Source organism: Equus asinus, chromosome 8 (assembly GCF_041296235.1).
Source record: "Equus asinus isolate D_3611 breed Donkey chromosome 8, EquAss-T2T_v2, whole genome shotgun sequence".
NCBI classification, from domain to species: Eukaryota; Metazoa; Chordata; class Mammalia; order Perissodactyla; family Equidae; genus Equus; species Equus asinus.
Window position 1 is genome coordinate 31004947 of NC_091797.1, and position 20482 is coordinate 31025428.

Consider the following 20482-nt stretch of genomic DNA (forward strand, 5'->3'; position numbering starts at 1 on the left):
TTTTGTTTATCTTTTCAAAGAACCACTTCTTAGTTTCATTGATCCTTTCTATTGTTTTTTTTAGTCTCTATTTCATTTATTTCTACTCTAATTTTTATTACTTCCCTCCATCTGCTGACTTTGGGCTTTGTTTGTTCTTCTTTTTCTAGTTGTGTTAAATGTAGTTTAAGATTACTTATGTGAGATTTTTCTTCTTTGATGAGGAGGGCTTGTATTGTTATAAATTTACCTCTTAGAACTTTTTTTGCTGCAACCCCTTAAAGTTGGTATATTGTGTTTTCATGCTCATTTGTCTCCAGGTATTTTTTAAATTTCTCCTTTGATTTCTTCATTGATCCAATGGTTGTACAGGTGCATGTTGTTTAGTCTCCACATATTTGTGACTTTCCCAGGTTTTTTCTTATAGTTTATTTCTTGTTTCATAGCATTGTGGTCAGAAAAGATGCTTGATATGATTTCAATCTTTGTAAATAAATTGAGGCTTGCCTTGTTTCCAAACATATGGTTTATCTTTGAGAATGTTCCATGTGCACTTGAGAGGAATGTGTATTCTGCTGTTTTTGAATGGAATGTTCTATATATTATCTCTTAAGTCCATTTGGTCTAGTGTTTAATTTAAGATCACCATTTCCCTGTTGACTTTCTGTCTGGATGATCCATTCATTGATGTAAATGGGGTATTGAAATCCTCTACTATGATTGTGTTGCTGTTGATTTCTCCCTTTTGGTCTGTTAATAGTTATTTTATATACTTTGGTGCTCTAGGGTTAGGTGCATATATGTTCATAAGTGTTATGCCCTCTTGGTGGAATGTCCCTTTTATCGTTGTATACTGCCCCTCTATGTTTCTCATTGTCTTTTTTATTTTGAAGTCTGCTTTGTCTGATATAAGTATGGAAAAACCTGCTTTATTTTGCTTCCCATTTGCTTGGAGTATTGTCTTTCATCCTTTCACTCTGAGCCTATGTTTGTCTTTAGAGCTGAAATATGTTTCCTGGAGGAAGCATATTGTTTTGTCCTTTTTAAAAAACCCATTCAGCTACTCTATGTATTTTGATTGGAGGATTCAATCCATTTACATTTAGAATGATTATTGATATATGAGGGCTTAATACTGCCATTTTACCTCTAGTTTTCTAGTGGTTCTATATTTCCATTATTTATTTTCCCTTGTCTTTCTGACTGCCATTTCAGTTTTGTGGTTTTCTGTGATGGTTTTCTCAGTTTTGTCTTAATTTATGATTTGTGGCTCTGCTCTGATTTTTTTTTTTGGTGAGGAAGATTGGCCGTAAGCAAACATCTGTTGTCAATCTTCCTCTTTTTGTTTGAGGAAGATTGGCCCTGAGCTGACATCTGTGCCAATATTCTTCCATTTTGTATGTGGGATGCCACCACAGCATGGCTTGATGTGCAATGTGTAGGTCTGCATCAGGGATCTAAACCTGTGAACTCTGGGCCACCAAAGTGGAGCATGTGATCTTAACCACTACATCGCTGGGCCAGAACCTCTGCGCTTACTTTTTGTTTAGTTGTTAACATGAAGTTTGTGTAAAAGACCTCATAGATGAGATAGTCCATTTTCCTATAGCCTCTTACCTCCATTAGCCTAAGTGGGTTACATCCCTTTCCTCTTCTCCTTCTGAGTTTTTGTTGTCACATATTGTTCTCTTCTGTGTTGGGAGTTTGTGGCTAAATTGAAGTGTTTATGGTTATTTTTGATTCTTTCTGTCCCTTTGTCTATTATGTTATAATTAAGTATTTACTAATCTGTTCTAACACGGAGCTGCAACTTCCTGATTCCATCTGTATATTTCTCTCCTTGCTCAAGGTTTTGTAAACCTTTGCTTTTTAGTTTCAGATGGGAGGGCTCTGCTCAATATCTCTTGTAAGGCAGGCCTTGTGGCATTGAGGTCACTCAGCTCTTGTTTATCTGGGATAGCTTTTATTTCTCCATCATATCTGAAGCACGGATTTGCTGGATAGAGTATTCTTGGCTGAAAGTTTTTGTCTTTCATTGTTTTGAGTATATCATTCCATTCTTTCTAGCCTGTAAGGTTTCTGCTGAGAAATCTGCTGAAAGCCTGATAGGAGTTCCTTTGTAGATTATTTTCTTCTGCCTTGCTGCCCTTAGTATTTTTCCTTTGTCATTTACTTTTGCCAGTTTTACTATTATATGCCTTGGAGAAGGTCTTTTTACATTGATGTAATTAGGAGTTCTATTGGTTTCATGTATTTGTGAGACCAGTACTTTATCCAGGTTTGGGATGTTCTCAGCTATTATCTCTTTGAACAAGCTCTCTGCTCTTTTCTCCCTCTGGAATACTTATAATCCTTATGTTGCATTTCCTAATTGAGTCAGATATTTCTCAAAGAATTCCTCCATTTCTTAAAAACCTTAGTTCTCTCTCTTCCACCTGAAACATTTCTATATTCTTTTCCTCTAAATCATTAATTCTGTCCTCCATAATGTCAGCTCTGTTTTTTAAGAATTCTAGATATTATTTTTTCTCTCATTGTGTTCTTCATATTCAGAATTTCTGTTTGTTTTTTTTATAGTTTCAATCTCTGGTGAAGTATTCCCTCTGCTCATTAATTTTATTCCTGAGCTCATTGAATTGTCTTTCTGAGTTTTCTTGTAACTAATTGAGTTTCTTAATGACAGATATTTTGAATTCCCTGTCATTTAGATTGTAAATTTCTGTGGCTTCAGAGTGTTTCTGAAGATGTGTCATTTTCTATCTGTTCTGAATTATTCCATGGTGTTTGATAAACTAATCCTTTGGCAGTGCATTTGTGGTAGTATCAGCTCCCAGATTCCACCTGCTACAGCTGGGGGAAAGCAGGAGCTGTGTTTCTGATCCCACCCCATCTGCTGGAAGTCGTGCAGGTACACTGGGCACTCTGGTAGGCTTTTGCATGTACTCCAGATTGCAACTGCCTCCGCTTACAGTCACACCAGCTGCTGTGCTTGGTGGGTGGGGCTTCTTCACAGGGTCTGAGCTGGGGCCACTCATTAGGGCCACAGTGTCACGATGGGCACTCACACCAGCTTTGAAAGCATGTGCATGCTCACTCAGGATTGCTGCCCCCCTCTTCTTACAGTCATGCTGATGCTTGTTTCCCCTGGTGGAGTTATGGTGGCATGGTGGGTACTACCATTGGTCGGGAAAGCATTCGCATGTGAATGCAGGCCTTCTGCTGCTGCTTCTCACAGTCTTCTTGAGGCAATTTCCCACTGGCAGTGCTGTGGTTCCATGGTGGGCATTCTTGCCAGCTGGGACAGCATTTGCTTGCAGTCTGGACTGTCCCGCCTCCACTTAGAGTACAACCAACTACTGTGTGAAGACCTTTATCTGGCTTGCTTCTGCTGGGAAGGGATAGGTGAGTGCTCACCTATCTCCATAGCCTCCCAGGGACCCAGTCCCTCCGCCTTCAGATATATAGCTGCATGGGTCTCTCAGGCTACCTGTTGTGCTGTGTGGATATCCTCCAGTGGTCAATGAATGTCCATTTAGTTGTAATTCAGAGGAGGAGAGACAAAGGGAACAGCTCACTCTGCCATGTTGCTGAAGTCACCAACAGCTTATATTTATAATAGTCTGTTTTAAGTTGATACCAACTTAAGTCTGAATGTATTCTAAAACTCAATATTTTACTCTACTCCCATGTTTTATGTTTTTGATGTTACAATTTACAGTTTTTTAATCTTGTGTCCCTTAACAAATTATTGTAGTTACAGTTATTTTTACTACTTTTGTTTTTTAACCTTCATTCTAGCTTTATAAGTGATTATTCCACTGCTTTCGCTACATATTTACTTTTACCAGTGAGAGTTATACTTTCATGTTTTCCTGTTCCTAATTAGTGCCCTTCATTTCAGGCTAAAGAAGTCCCTTTAAAATTTCTTATATGGCTGCTCTAATAGTGATGACCTGCTTTAGCTTTTGCTTGTCTGGAAAATTCTTTATCTCTCCATCAATTTTGAACTACAGCTTTTCTAGTCAGAGTATTCTTGGTTGGCAGCTAATATTTAAAATCTTTTTATTTTGAAATAATTATAGATTCACAGATCTTTGTAAGACAGTCCAGGGGATCCTGTGTATCCCTTCACCTAGATTCCTCAAATGGTTATATGTTAAGCTATAGTACACTATCAAAACCAGGAAACTGATATTGATACAACGTGAGTGTGTAGTTTTATGCCTATCTTTTATCACATTTGTAGATTTGTGCAACCACCACAACAATAAAGCACAGAACCATTCCATTACTATGGAGCTTTCCCTCATGCTTCCCTTTATAGTCACAGCTACTTTCCATCAGTCACCATCACCCTAACACCTGACAACCACTAATTTGTTCTCCATCTCTATAATTTTGTCATTTTAAGAATGTTAGATAAATGGAAACATATAGTATATGACTATTTGAAATTAACATTTTAAACTCAGCATAATGTCCTTGAGATCTGTCCAAGTTGTTGGGTGTATGAGAAGTTTGTTCTTTTCTTTATTGCTGAGTAATATTCCATGGTATGGATATACTACAGGTTGTTCAAATATTCACCTGTTTAAGGGCATCTTGGTTCTTTCCACTTCAGGACTATTACAAATTAAGCTGCCGTGAACATTTGTGTAAGATTACTATGTGAACATGAGTTTTCATTTGTTTAGCAATAATGCCCAGAAATGTGATTACTTAGTCATGAGGTAAGTGTATGTCTAGTTTTTCAAGAAACTGCCATACTATTTTCCAGAAGGATTGTACTATTTCAGAGTGTGTGAGAGATTCAGTTTCCCTGCATTCTTACCAGAATTTTGCATTGTCAGTATTTCATATTTTATCTGTTTTAATAAGTATGTAGTGATATGTCATCATGTTCTTAGTTTGTGTTCCCTTAATGGGTAGTGATGCTACACATCATTCAGTGTGCTTATTTGCCATCTGGATATCCTCTTTGATAAAATGCTCCTTCGTATCTTTGATAATTTTATAATTAAAATTTTTAAATTTTTTTATTGTGGAGTTTTGAGAGTCCTTTATATATTCTAGATATATGCCTTTGGTGATATTTGGAGTGTGCAAACATTTTCTCTTTGTCTATAGGTGGTTTTTTTTTTCTATTTTTTAAGTCTTTTTTTCAGAAAAAAGTTTTTAATTTTTATAAAGCTCAATTTATTGTTTTTCTTTTCTGGATTGTGCTTTTGGTGTCATGTCTAAGAACTCTTCATCACGCCCTAGGACCCAAGCATTTTCACCTAAATTTTCTTCTAAATGTTTAACAGTTTGCATTTAAATTTATGCTCTATTTTGAATGAATTTTTGTATAAAATGTGAGAATTGGCCCAGCTTTCTTTTTCTCCTTTTCCTTTTTTTTGGCCATGGATATTCACTTGCTTCAGCACCATTGTTTGAAAAAACTATTCATCTTCAATTGAGTTTCTTTGAACCTTTGTCTAAAGTGAGTTGTTGTAGGTCTGTTTCTGGATTCTCTAGTACTGTTCCATCAATATATGTGTCTATCCTACCACAATACCCATAGTCTTGACTACTGTAGGTATATAAAAGTTTTAAATTTGGTTAGAGTAATCCCTCAACTTTTTCTTTATCAAATTTGTTTTACCTATTCTAAATCCTTTGCTTTTTAAAATAAATTTTAGAATAACTTTGTTTAAAATTAGTAAAAATTTTGCTGGAATTTGTTTTGAAATTGCATTAAACTGTGATATCAATCCAGGGGAGAACTGACCACCTTTACTGTCTTGAGGTTTCAGCGGATGAATGTGGTAAGTCTCTCCATTTATTTAGATCTTTGATTTCTTTCATCAGCACATCAGCATACAAGTCCTGTACATGTTCTATTAGAGTTTTACTTAAGTGTTTCCTTTTTTTGAGTCATTATAAATATTACTGTATTTTAAATTTTTTTAAAAATATCTTCATTGCTTCATTGCTTTTTTATGCTTCATTGCAATACAGGTTGATTATTTTGGTTGATCTTGAATTCTGCAAACTTGATGAACTCTTTAGTTCTCAGAGGCTCTTTTGGGAGGAAAGGCATTCCTTGGTATTTTTGTTGTTGTTGTTTTTTTCTTTGGAAGATTAGCCCTGAGCTAACTACTGCTAATCCTCTTTTTGCTGAGGAAGACTGGCCCTGAGCTAACATTCATGCCCATCTTCTTCTACTTTATACGTGGGATGCCTGCCACAGCATGGCTTTTGCCAAGCGGTGCCATGTCTGCACCTGGGATTTGAACCGGTGAACCCGGGCCTCCTAGAACAGATCGTGCGCACTTAACTACTGTGCCACCGGGTCCTTGGTATTTTTAATATAGACCATCATATCAACTGAGGACAAAAATAGTTTTATTTCTTCCTTTCTGATCTGCATGCATTCTGACCACCTCCTCTTCACCCTGTTGATGAAGGGGGGGGTCTCCCACCCTAAATAATATGAAATGGCTGAACACACCACACTCTGCGTGGACAGATGAGATTGACAGCAGTTTATCACATATACTCACAGCCTGAGGGACAAGGACACTGCATTCCCCGTAGGGCCACATGGAGGTTGCATTTAGGAACAGAATGAACCAGTAGGGGCTGTGAGAGGCAGGATTTGTAGTAACAAGAGAATAGAGTCCTTCTGGTTCCCAAAGGAGGGTACTATTGGTTTTTTTGAGTAGTTCCATGGGCTGGCAGGGAACTGAAGCCCTTAGGCTGAGGATCAGGTGGAGTGCACCTGTTCAGGCTTACAGGAGAAGTAGCCAGGTGGGGATGCTTTCCTGCTGGGTGGGGGAACATATCTGGTAAAAGCAGGAGAACTAACAGTTAAGCCTTTTGGGCCTTTTGAGCCTAAAAGATGTCATGGCAGTACTTGAAATTTAGAGATCTCACAATATAACATGCCATTTATTTCCTTTTCTTATTTTATTGTGTTGGCTAGGACTTCTTTTACTAGGTTAACTGAAAGAAGGAGAAAATGCATATGACCATCTTGATAGAATCAAAAAATATCATTTGACAGAATTCAACATCTGATCTTAATTATTAGAAAATCTAGTATCGAAAAAACCCCTAGTATTAAAAAACAATTTTTTCAATCTAAGAAAGGATAGCTACCCTATTGCACACATCAGACTCAATGGTGAAATATTTAAAAATTTCCCCTTGATTTCTGGAGTATTGGAGGTGTAAGACAATGAAAAATGGCAATAAATAAATAAATAAATAAAAGGAATAAGGTGGTAAAAGAGGTAAAATTTCCATTATTTACTTTTAACATGATCATGTACATTTTATTACATAAAATATTTGAGTGTTCTTCAAGTTAAAACTATTAAATAAAATATATTTGGAAAAGTCTACCTTTCAATTGTGTTCCTTACTACTCATTCCCTCTCTTGCCCTATAGGCAACTATTTCTAAAATCCTCCCATTGTTTCTATTTACAAATGCATGCAGAATAGAATAGAATGGGTACAGCTAGATATCCCTAACCTTCTCCTCTGTTTTATTAGACAAAATGTTGTATACTACACACACTCTCCTGTACCTTGCTCCAAATGTATTTTAGATATTATTCCATAGCAGGGTACAGAGATCCTCTCATTTTTTCTTCTACCTGCAGAATATTTCATTGTTTGGATGCACATCAGTGTATTTATATATCACCCCTTTTCCCCCCAGCATTATCTCTGATTTCTGCTGCAGTAAGATCCATACAGGATTCTCCTGTGGCAGACAGTTTGTTACCCAATCTGGAGAGTCTCAAAAATATATCTTTTCCACTAGAGTTGTGGCTTTGTCCTGATGGCCTTCTGGGACCACTAATGGGGAAGAGTACATTCCAAGGCAAAGAGTCAGCATCCGTCAATTTTTGTTCAAGCGACAGAAAAAAGATTGAGGTTTTGAATCCTACCCTTAACAAGTGAAAGAGGAATACAAGAAGTTCCTAAGTTTAGATATTCTCTTTAAAAAATCAGGGAAAAAGAGACCAAAGAATATGATTATAAAAATCTTGAAGGCATCATATTCTAACAAATTACCTGAATTTCTCCTATTTGTAGTCCCCTCTCTGTATTCCATGGTGTGAAGGACCTTCTGTGTTTGTCTTTGAGGATGAATAAATGTAGGCGATCACCAGCATATGGGGTCATTAAGGGCCTTCTACTAGCTCAAGTAAATATGCCTAATTATAGAATGGAGAATAGGCAGAAAAACTGGGGAAGTAAGCCACAAAACCTTCCTGATCCACATGAGGCCAAAATTCAGGAATATAAATGAAAACCATTACTGTATTGTGATACAATCTTCCCTTTCTGCTGTTTTTCTACTTCTGGTCCTTGAAGCTGTATGAAGCAGATGATTTTCACTCCATGTTTATTTGAGAAAAACCTCATGAAGAAATGTGAGCAGAAGGTGAGTTCAGATGCAATGGAGACCATAAGCGTTGAATACAATGGAGACTGGGAGAGAATGAAGATGAGGTACTGCAATCAATATTGGGGACTTCCAGGCCTAGATCTGGGACTGAGGAAGCCGTCAGGGAGGGCAATTTCTGCAGGGTCACTGAACCAGGAGCAAACGAGATCCTGAGAAAGCACTCTCTGGGTGGAGTAAGAGTCAAGTAGGAAATGCTTTCATGCTGTGAAGCAGTTGGGACAGACGGTTCTTCCTTGAGGGTCACCATCTTCACTTCAGCTCAGGAGTCCTGCAGAAGACAGAGGAGAGTGTTGTTTCCAGACTTAACTCTACAAGCAGATTCCTTTCCCATCTCTGAGGGCTTCCTGTTAAAGCTCTGTAGTAAGAAGAAGCAAAAAATTCTGTCACCCTGAGCCAAGGCTACTTCAGAGCACAGGCCATTTTATTAAGTGGAGAGAAGATTTACTGCAAACTGCCTGGTCAGAATTCGAAGTCTTTCCCATTATTTCTTCTCCTGTCTTGTTATCTCTACCATCTGTTCCAGGAGAACCAAACCTCTCTCTAAAAGAGAATCAAAGGGCATTACCTGTTGGCTGCAGTCAATCGTGTCCTGGGAAAGAGAAGGGAAGACATAACTTAAGGTATGGAGGCAAGTCTGTCCGCAAATATAATGTCCTCAGCCCCAACCTCCCCCCACCTGAGAGTTCTCTAACACCATGACCCCTATCACATGATGCCAGAGCAGAGAGGAGAGGAGAAAATGAGAGCCTGTGACCCATGAAGTTTCTGTCACACAAATCCAGTGTAATTTTGTCAGCCTTAGTGTCTCTTCCTGCATTTATTCCAGGGTCTTGAAAGATCTCCATGCATGTTGACCCTTCTATCACTTCTTTGGGCCATAACCATTCATGTTTTAACACAGTAAACATGGATGGTTGATTTCTGGATTTCCAGGAAATTTGTGGTCGACTAGGTAAACAAAGGCTTTGTACAGGGCCACTGGTATATAGAGAACTAATTGAGCAAAGCCATGATTCTTCCCCCAAAGGTCTGTGTGGGTCTCAGCTGCCAGCAGGGTCCTCACCTTTCTGGTTCCTGCAGTGGATGAACAGCCCCGCCCCAAGGATGAGCAGCCCCAGCACGAAGCCCCCGACTCCACTCAGCATCTTGCTCTGTGCAGACTCAGACTGGGCCCCTGAGAAAAGAAGCTAGTTTTAGTGATTTTTACCCCAAATCCAATTTCTCCAATTGAGACTCTGGGACTGAGAGCTTTGAGAATGGGGGAAGAAGCCTGCCCTGGAAGAACTACAATAATTGGCCATTTCTGGAAAAGTGACTTAAAAATCACTCTGAGTAGCTACAAGTTTCAGGCATTGAACTCATTTAAATATCACAGCCCTGACGTAAGCCCACTAGTTCATCTGATGGAAGAGGAGCCTGGGACTCCTTGGGGTTGAGTAGCTTGTCTAGGGTGACAGAGCTAATCAAAAGCAGAGCTGAGATTGGACTCCCCTGGGGTCAGGAAGGTCCCTATCTTGTAGATATTGTGCCTTTTCTCAAACCACAATGAATAACTCAGAGCAATGGTACCAGGAGTGCAAGCCCAGCCTGAGGCAGAGGACTGGTGCCCAGGGCCAGGGGAACCATGACCTGTAATATCTTGGGAAGGCTCAAAACATGGACAGCTCTTTTCTGTCTGCCAGGCAGAATTGCCTCTCCAGACGGTATAGATATTTGTAGAAATTATCAGAGGATTTCTACCACAGGATATCATGGGGCTACCCCCTGTGACCTGTTTTGAAGGAGAGGAGAACATGGAGGAAATGAAAATAATATGGAGTGGGGAGAGGAGAAACATGACATTCAGGGAAAAGCAAAGTGCCCTTATGGTGGGCGAGGAATTTATGAGGTCAGGGAGCTTCTCACTCCATTCCACTGTGACAGGGCTCGTCAGACTTGGGTGCTCCACTTGGCAGGTGTAGACCTCTCCACTCTGAGGAACTGTCTCAAGCATCACCAGGGTCTGGAAGGTCCAGTCTCCATTACGGATCAGGCCTGTGGAGACGACTCCAGCCTCCTCTTCCTGGCCATTCCGGAACCACCTGACTTCGATGTGGCCTGGATAGAAACCATTCACAGAGCAGAGGAGGAGGTTTTGGTGCTGCAGGGGCTGGGTCTTTGCAGGATACACAGTGACTGTAGGCTCAACTAGGAGAGAAAAGGTGGAGGGAGTAAGTGAGGAGGACAGAGTAAGTCTCCTTGGCTGGCTGCCTTTCTGCCTCTGTCCAAACCCAAGCCTCCCTCAAAGCTGCCATGTGGCTGAACAGGAACCAGAGTCATGAGTCTTGAATTTAATCCTTACAGCATGGGCCCACTGGATTTGTGAGCTGTTGAGGAAAATTGCGGGATTTTTTTCATATCTCGAAACAATTATTCATTGTTTAACTGAAGTATTTATGAACCTTTGCAGGATATAGATTAATTAAAAGCATACGTATTAATTAAAAGCATGATTTCTGGAACTAGGCTGCCTGGGTTCAAATCCAGGCTCTTCTTCTTAGTGGTTGATCTTGGGAGAATTTTTAAATTCCTCTATGCCTCAGCTCTCTCACCTGTAAAGAGGTGAGATAATACTAAAAACATAATACTAACTTACGGTTATATGAGGATCAAAGAACTTGAAATAAGTAAAACAATGGCTGGAACTCAACCTGGAATATATGTTAGCTATTTATTCTCTTTGTTTACTATGAAAGAAAATATGATTCAAAGTAGTAAGGATAAATTGGGGAACAGTGGTGGGATAGATGGAGATAGGGAATGAAATCGTGAAAGGCATCTCAATGCGCTCACACCTTAAAACAGCGTCAGAAATGGTTCTACCCTGGGACCAAGCAGGAACAGACAGAGGTGATTCTCTGAATCTATGAGTTGAATTCCAAGAAAAGCATGAGTCTTGAAGGAGAGGAAGAAGAGCAAGGAAAGTCATTCACTTAAAAATTTCTTATATTTACGCTCAGCTGATCCATCTCTCTTCTTTGCAAAATAAGTGCACATCTATTATTGGAATTGACATAATTTTACAATTCTTTCTCCTTCGAAACTGACATTTGAGGTGAGAGTAGATCTGGGACTCATGAATACATGTGCTTAATGTCTGAGACAATCTTTGACACTACCAGTCCCTCAACAAATACAATTATCTTCAAGAAAGGAGAAACCTGGGGGGCAACTCTTATGATACCACAAAATGGTAAATTTAAGATTGATGGTATACCATTAGCAACAATTTTGCAGTATATTTCATTAGGTAAAATGTTTAAATTCTTAACATGGAAAATGATAAACATAACCAAATATAAACCACAAAATGGAGAAAATGCTGAATCAAATATCAGCAAAGTGATAATAATCTTACTGCATAGAGAACCCATAAAATCACTGAGAACACTAGGACCCCAGAGATGACAGGAATGGATAATGCTCAGAGCAGTAATTACAACTATCAAATAAATATGTGAAAAAATAGAAGGATCTTAGAAATGAAAGAACATAAATTAAAAATAAAAAAAGATGAATTTCCAAGTGAGTGGCAGTATTGAAAAAAAACTAACAAAGGGGGATGTGAGGTAAATTGTGTTACAACCTTGCAAATGAATAAGATGTAACTGTTTCAATACTATTAGCATTATAAAGTAGTCACATCAGTATGTTAATTTTAAGTAACAAAATTATTGACAAAAATAATAAGAATAATAAGTTTTCACATATTGAGATTTATGGGGAAGCCATTCTGGTTTAAACCTGATTCGGCCTTAAACTTGTTTTTCCCAGAGCAGCCTGACTTATGGCCCGCAAAACATGCATTGTACATCTGCTTCACACATTTTCCCAAAGCAAAGAGTGCACTCTTTAAAATGAGGTATGAATGTCTCCCTTCCTCTGATGCCAATACCAGTACTTCTTTGAGGATAAGATTTCTTCCAGAAAACCAAGGTCAAGTTGATCTGCTGTGTACATGCTAAACTGCAGCAAACAACTCCTTGTGACTTTGAAAAAAAATTGTATTCCTGTCTGCTTGATGTGTGTTCTTTGCTCTGAAGTGGTATGTAACCTGCTGTAAACCACACTTCTCCAGAGTGCTTTCCTCCCTGGTGGATACCGTGCTTCTGGGCTAGTCCTCAGCTCAAATAAATCTCATCTTGTCTTTCTAATCTAGAGCTCCGTTATTGATTCTTTGCATTGGCATTATTTAAAAAGCTAGTTTCACAATTGTTTCAACTATGTAGCAATATATACACTAAGAAAACAAAAAAAGTAGCAGGAAATTGAGACCGAAAAGAAGCCTCAGAAAGGTCAGAGGTGCCTGGGAGGTTCCTCCCTACTCCCTCCCTCCATATTAGTCTCTCCGGCAACTGTCTTTCTCCAGGCAGTGCTTATGGACATCAACACAGGCACACTTGTTCCAGGGGTTTCAGGATTAGGAAGGGTGTGTGCCAAGAGCAGTCTGGGACTAGCCTCCTCACGTTCTCCCAAACCTGTCACATTCCTCATCTCTTCTCCCCTGAATCCTCACCCCAACCACAGACAGCACCTTAAATCTCCCTCTCAGCGTGTAACCACCCACCCCAATCAATGATTCCCTCCTCTCCAGCCCCCTGTGCTGCCTCTCTCCCTCTTCCCATTCCCTTTTCCCCTACAGCAGCCCCCAAGGCCACGTGAAGCTCTCCTTCCTGCATCCCCCACCCCACACCTACCCCGACTCTGCCCACCACAGGCCCGCCCCCAACCCACATTCTCTCTGTCCCACCTCAGCTCACAGTACAACCCTCACACACACATTCTCTCCCTCCACAATCACACACTGACAAAAACCACACACTGTCTCCACAACAGGCTCTCACAGGAACCCTCGTAACTTGTGCTCACTCACAATCCTACACACTCACCTGGATTGAGTCTCTCTCTGTCTCTGACTCTGTGTCTGTTTGTCCGTCTCTCTCACACACACAACTGCCCCCGCCCCCCGGCAGCCCATCCACCCCGCTCACCTCGTCGCTGCACCATGAAGCTATCGAAAATCCCATAGTTGTGTCTGCAGAACGTGTCCACCTCGGCCCGCTTCCGCTCCAGGTCATCCTTCTGCCGGTTCCAGTGCTCAGCATCCAGCCGCCCCAGCTCTGTCATTGCCCGGAACTCCCCGACGTCGCTGTCGAAGCGCACGTTCTCCTCCCCGTTATAGAAGTATCTGTCCAGGAGTCGCACTCGCTCCATCCCGCTGGAGAAATGACACTCGGACTTAGCCTGCACCATGAAATGTGCTGTGGGGCAGAAACGATCTGGTCACCGGGGCCGGCTTCTGAGAAGAGACTGATGGCGGTGCCCACCACCCATACGGGGCGCCCAGGCGCGAGTCGGGGCACTAGGACACCCCTCACTGGCTCCACTGGACCCCCAGCTACCAGCACCCCAGGGGTTCATCTTTCATCTGCAGGGGGAGGCCTGGCCTGGCGGAGGAGACCCCTCAAGTCCAGAGATATTCAGGATCCACTGGGCTTCCGGGCCTGGCTTCAGACCTCCTAGCAGGAGCTGGAAGCTGGAGGAGGATTTCTCCCCATGACCACCTCCTCCTAGTTGCTTCCACCTGAAGGACACTCACCGCCCCCTCCTCTCATCCCACAGCTCTTTAACCATTCCTTAAACATGTCCCACCTCCTTGTTCATTCTGTAATCACTTGGTTAGTAAAGACCTTGTGCTGTCCCCTGGGAATCCCAAGAAGGGAAAAACAGACATCTCACCACCACTCTTGGAGCTTAAACTTTAGTGAAAGCGACGAACAAAAAACAACCACACAAGAATTTTTACAGGAGTGAGAAATGTGAGAAGAATAGTGTGGAGTTCCAGAACAGAGAATAACAGGATGATCTAAATTACCTCAGGATGCCAGAGAAGTGGTTTCTGAGAGTGACATTTAAGATGTGACAGGAAAAGTTAAGGTGATGTGGAATAGGGAAGAGTGTGTGTGTGTATATGTTTGGGGCAAACGGGAGGCACACTTCAGGTAAAGGTAACACCATGTGGAGAAGCTTGAAAGAATTGTCTCTGGCTAAGAATCACTGGTGTAAGCCATCTGAGAACACCATGGTGAAGAAGCTGCTGTTGATTATGGAGCAGCTGAGAATTATATTGACAAATTTGCCAATATTGTATCTGTTGAAAATCTTGGTCCTACATGAAATTTATGTTTTTTAGGAATCTGGTCCCAGTGTAGAGCTACTTTTCCAGCAAAATAAATTTGTTCAGGACCAAAGTTTACTGATTTCTTTGCCTTGCCAATCAGTCACTGTGATACTGTGATTTATAATAAGAAATATATAGTCTTCATCCCGTTTTCTGACACAGAGCTCCTAAATTCTGTATGTCTTTTGTTATGTTAATGAGGTAAATTTAGGGATCCCAATTTGGGGATGCTGGTTGCCCGGAGAATGAACCAAGTGATTGGAGGATCAGAATTTTCAGTCCCACCCCCTTGGCCTTCAGGGAGGGGAGAGGTGCTGGGAATTGAGTTCAGTTAGCAATGGCCAATGATTTAATCAGTCATGCCTAAGTGATGAAATCTCCATAAAACTTTAAAAAGATGAGGTTCAGAGAGCTTCTGGGTTCATGAAAATGTGGCTATTTAGGGGAGAGCGGTGCGCTCAGAGAGCATGGAAGCTCTGCGTCCCTTCCCCATACCTTGTCCTATGCATCTCTTCCATCTTCTTGTTCCTGAGTTATACCCACTTATAATAAATTGGTAATCTATTAAGTAAAATGTTTCTCTGAGGTCTGTGAGCCACTCTAGAAAATTAACCAAACCAAAGGAAGTGGTCATGGGAACCTCCAATCTATAGCCCTTCGGTCAGAAGCACAGGTAACAAGCTGAACTTGCCATTGGGGTCTGAAGTGAAAGGCGGCTGTCCTGTAGGACTGAGCCCTTAACCTGTGGGATCTGACCTTATCTCTGGGTAGGTAGTGTCAGAATTTAGTTTAATTGTAGGACATCCAGCTGGTGTAGGAGGACTGCTTCACGGTGTAGAAAAACCCCTTACACGTTGGAATAGGTACCAGGACACTTCAGCCACCAAGTTATATATTTATCCTTCACATCATCTTCCTTCTTAATTTCTCTGCAACTGATCCACTACTTATCTATTGAATTAACTGCAGCCACAGCCATTTTCTCCCTGTTCAATGTCCCAACTAATTCATTTTCTAACTTTCAGTCTCCTACTCCCAATAATACCAGTAGGCATTAAATTACCAGTCTGGTCATATGTAGAACTCTCATTTCTGTAGTCAAGTCCCACCAGAAGGTGAGACACTGACAAAGAGATGACATTCTCATATAGACAGTTCACAAAAATGAGCCAGTTCCCAGACTCTGAGTAGAGACCTTCACAAAGCTCCTTTTACCCCATAGAAATGATGACAGAGGGGAGTGCACTATAGATCAGACCAGGTCTATGTCACTATCCAGAAATTCTGTAAGTACCTTCTTGACACATGAGAAAGTTATAAAGTGAAAATGTGTGAAGTTTTTGCTCACTGTAGCTTGTATAGTTAGCACTGTTGGTTCATGTTCATGTGGCCAACTTAAGGTTACTAGATTTAGAAAATAAAATACAGCATGCCAAGTTAAATTTGGATTTTTGTTGTTTATCTGAAATTCAGATTTAACTGGTCATTTTGAATTTTATTTGGCAAGCCTAGCCAACCTTTCCAACAAAATCTCAGAAGAAGAAGTGTATTCAATATTTCTTTGTATTCTTTGACACATGCCTATGATGGCCTGCACATAGTGTGAACCCATATGGAACTTTTCAAATAATAAAGTGAAAATGAATGTAAATTTCTCCTACACATTGGAACGAGCAGGCCATGCATCTCTCTCCTACCCTAAGACACACACTGGTACATATGTATATCAGAAATTTTACCAATTTTACCCAACTGAGCCACTATTCACTAATGGTGGTTAGAAGCCCAAGCTCTAATTCAGAAAATATGAATTTGAACATGAACTCTTCCACTTGGGGCAGTTTTTAAACATTCATGAATCTTTTTTCTTTATCTCTAAAATGGATTTAATAATAACATGTTCATCACAAGATTATTGTTAATTGTGAAATTAAATAGTGACTCTTCCTAATGCTGATCACATAATAAGTACTCACTAAAAATATAACAATTTTAAATTTTATAACTTTTATGAATGCAGGCTCACAAGGTCTTTCTATTCCTTAACTTCCTAAAGCAAATAATATCTTCATCATGATTTGGCAATTGTTTTCTATTAATGTTATCACTAATTTCCATTTTGAACCCCTAAGGGCAGAACACATTGATTTATGTATAATAATGGAGTTTACATGAACCTAATACATAAGGAGCATACAGACGTGGAAGAGTGGGACTTTGTATACACTCAGATTTAGACTATTTAATCTATGTCTGGCTAACTATGTGACACTGTGTTACTTAAACTCTTTGAATCTTAGATTCCATAGATATAATGCTTTTAATAGATATAATGCTTTTAATAGATATAATGCTTTTTATTGTTACAGATATGATAAGATAGTTATGGGAATTACATACTGAAATCTATATGCCTGGTACATAGTAACTGCAAAATGTTATGATGCTCCATGCTGATCGAGACCAGATTTTTTTGTTCTTCACCCCATTCTCATCACCTAGGGTAATAACTGATGTAGTCTAGGTTACTAATAAATATTGGTTGCATGAATTAACAGGTTTTTGCATACCAGTCACCTCTGCATACAAGGGCACTCTAGTGCTTCCTTGTGGATGACTGACATCTCTGGTTCTCAAGTTTTCCAAGCTTCTTTTCAGGTTCTTTTATTCTTATACTTCAGGTCCAGCTGACTGCCTGATCACTGAGCACAGTCTTTCCTCGAGGTCAGCTACTCAGAAGAGTTACCTGTAATCCATTCTTCACTTTTTCAGCTCCCATTCTCTCTTCCAACAGTCCAATCCAGTTTCTATCTTGCGTACTCCACTGACTGCAAATGACAGTTCCACCAAACCCGGTGCTCACTTCTCTGTCATATTCTCACTTCACCCACCTCTTAGTGGTACTCACTGCCACTGGCTACTCCCTCTTTACTGAAAAGAATCTACTGTCCTTCACTTCTGTGTATCACATTCTCATGGTCTTCCTCAATATCACTGGTAGCCCCATTTCATTCTCCTTTGCTGACTCATTGGCTCTAGGTTTTCTGGGTGTGACTCTTACCCTCTTTTGTCTTCTACAAACTCTCTCTCTCCCTATGTAACCTCTCTACTTTCCTGGAATTTAACAGAGTACGTGTGTTGGTGACATCATCAGCTCTGGCCTCCTTCTGAGCTTCAGTCTCATATATTCAGCTGACCTCTTGACAGCCCTACATAAAAGTCAAAAATTATTTCAAATTTAACTTGAGCAAAACCTTTATTCCTAACAACCCACTTCAAATTATTTCCCCTCACATCTGCCCTCTCTCAAACAGCACAATCATCCACCTAGTTATTATAAAAGAAAAAATCCTTAGGGATAAGCTTGATTTTCTATCCTCCCACTCTACCATTTAATTCATTAAAAGTCACACAAAAATCTATCCCAAATCTGTTCACTTTGTCTTGACCACCATCTTTGTGACTCCCACACTAAAGGAAGCCACAAGCATGTCTGCCCTGGAGAATTGTACCCTGCTCCTATTTGGTCTCCCTGACTCTATTTGCGAATATCTACAATCCCATCTCCACGTGGTAGCTAGAATTATTTTTTAAAAATAAATATAAATTACTCTTTGTAACCCTTCAGTAGTTTCACCTTTCTCTTTAAATAAAATTCAGATTTTTTACCCTGGCTGTCAGGGCCTAATATGATTCTGCTCTTGACTTTTTCTCCAATCTCATCTTCTGCCACTTCCCAACTTGCTCGCTCTGCTTCAGCCACTCTTGCTTTCTTTCTGTCCCTTAAACACAGCAAACATCTTCCCACACTTCAACCTTTCCCCTGTGCCCTCTACTTGGATGGAACACTGGTCACTTAGACCTTTCACATGACTGAGTTATTCTCACCATTCATGTCTCAACTAGATGTCACTTTCTCAGTGGGAGCTCCCTAGCCACTTGAACTGAAGTCAGGTGAATCCGTTCTCTCTGTTCCATGACTCTGATGTATTTTTTCGAAGCACTTACTGCTCTCTGAAATTTTTTTCTTTGTTAAATGTTTATGGGGTTATTACCTTTCTCTCCTGTCATTAGGTAAGTTTCATGGTAGTAGGGTCTTTTCTATCTTACTCAAATAGATTTATGTGAGCCTAGAACAAAGCCCAGTATATAATAGTTGCTCAGAACAATATTTGTGTCTAAATGAATAAGCCCAAGGTTCTGAGAATTGGTCATTGTGAGGACCCTGGAAAGCAAGATTGGGCTCAAGTTCCAACACTCTTTTATTCTGATGACACATTATATTCCTTCTGATTCCTGTGAGAAGTTCAGACAAACTTCCTCTTCCTCCTACTAGTTGGAAGAAACATCCACAGGTGAGAAAAATGTAGTTTTAAGAAAGAGGGAAAATTTCATTGCTTCAGTTCATCCAATGGATCTGTTATAGTGCTGAGGGTTTGTGCAAACTTTGGGGATTTTCAGTTATGGTGATGACATAGCTGGGGAAGGAATAGGGAAGAACTGGAAGTAGAGGTAACCAAACATGGCTAATTAAGAAAAACAGAGGGCATGATGAATGAACCTATGACATTTGGGGCTAAGACTCCGGGAGGACAATGAGTTCCCTTGACTAGCTTCTCGACTTTCAGCCCTATGGGATATAAACAAGTTTCATGATTTCTGTGTAATCCTGTTCAGGGTGTATGCTTGGAACTATATAAAATTGCTAATATTTGACTATTTTTGGTTTATGAAAATAGAATTTCATATAATTTATTCCTTCTTTTGGGCTCACACTAGAGAAATGGGAAATGTAGGAGAAACTGATATATAGAAAGGTTCAAAACAGATTCATAATGAACACTATCCTATGCCAGGTTTTCAGAAGATGTCTTAAGTTCTTTAAGCATCAAAGAACACCCCAATGATGCTCCTAACTGTAGAGTCATTCCAAGGTCTGAGGACCCCTGCTTCAGATCCAGGGTGCTTTCCATGGTAGAGATAGAGAGCACTAATCCCAACTTCTGTCAGAGACCCTCCAGGACAGGGATACAGGCCTTGGGGTTCAGGGAGAAAGGAAAGGAGGTAATGGGGGAGGCTCTTGGTACATCCTCACATATTATGGAGAGGTACCAATATCACAGATTCTGTTGAGGGCATAACACAGGATCTTCTAGGAGAGATGTTTCTTATTCTTTTTGACTCCTTATAAAATTTTCAGTTATGCCTTTATCTGACATAAATCTACATAATAAAGGGAAACGTTGGATGGGAATTATTTTGAAATAGTTATTTGTAAATCTTCTCAAGATCCTAAGGGAATGGAATGTAAGGCTGGAGAAGTTTTGTTAAAGGAGAGATGAGAAAAAATGTCCTATATATATGGGGGCTCTTTATGCAGCTCTCATTGAGAGGACAAGCATCCAGGTCCATTTTGTTGTGGAAAGAATTGGGGATCTATATAATAAAGATAGGTGGTCATTGAAGAAAATGACAGTTTTTAAAGGGTCGTTGTCTGGACACAGTGACAGAGCTAACTCCCTTCCTCCCTCCTCCCCACAGTAGCTCACCACCCAAGGTGTGCACTTACGTTGGGTGTTCCTGGCCCAAGTGAGAGGAGGGCTCAGTACCATAAGTATCAGTGTCCAGGAGCCTCCAGGGAACCACAGACATGCCATGCTGGAGATCAGGAGATGACAGAGTGCAGGGGAGCAAACAAATCTCAGTGAGTTCTAGGACCCTTCCCCTCTCACATCCCAAACAATACCAACCAGGGACCTCATTTCTTTGTTCCTGGCTTGAGTAATCTCAGTGTTGAGAACCAATCAGCATCAGGGA

The 20482-nt window shown here is 40.3% G+C and overlaps 1 protein-coding gene across 1 annotated transcript; it reads right to left on the minus strand.

The window, feature by feature from the left end:
* Positions 1 to 9466: 9466 nt before the first annotated feature.
* On the minus strand, positions 9467 to 20420 carry LOC123288219 (DLA class II histocompatibility antigen, DR-1 beta chain-like). Its single transcript, XM_044776368.2, has 4 exons — positions 20235 to 20420; positions 13476 to 13745; positions 10351 to 10632; positions 9467 to 9619 (listed from the first exon to the last, which is right to left on the minus strand). The coding sequence occupies exons 1-4, from the start codon at positions 20320 to 20322 to the stop codon at positions 9486 to 9488; spliced, it is 774 nt and encodes a 257-aa protein (XP_044632303.2). The 5' UTR covers positions 20323 to 20420; the 3' UTR covers positions 9467 to 9485.
* Positions 20421 to 20482: the final 62 nt, after the last annotated feature.

Excerpts from the sequence above, each read along its gene's own strand:
- LOC123288219 (XM_044776368.2), bottom strand. The coding sequence starts at position 20,322 with ATGGCATGTCTGTGGTTCCCTGGAGGCTCCTGGACACTGATACTTATG. Across the intron at positions 10,633-13,475 it reads CTTCATGGTGCAGCGACGAG|TTGAGCCTACAGTCACTGTG; the intron begins GTGAGCGGGGTG and ends TTTCTCTCCTAG. Across the intron at positions 9,620-10,350 it reads CCCTGTCACAGTGGAATGGA|GGGCCCAGTCTGAGTCTGCA; the intron begins GTGAGAAGCTCC and ends TTCTTTTCTCAG.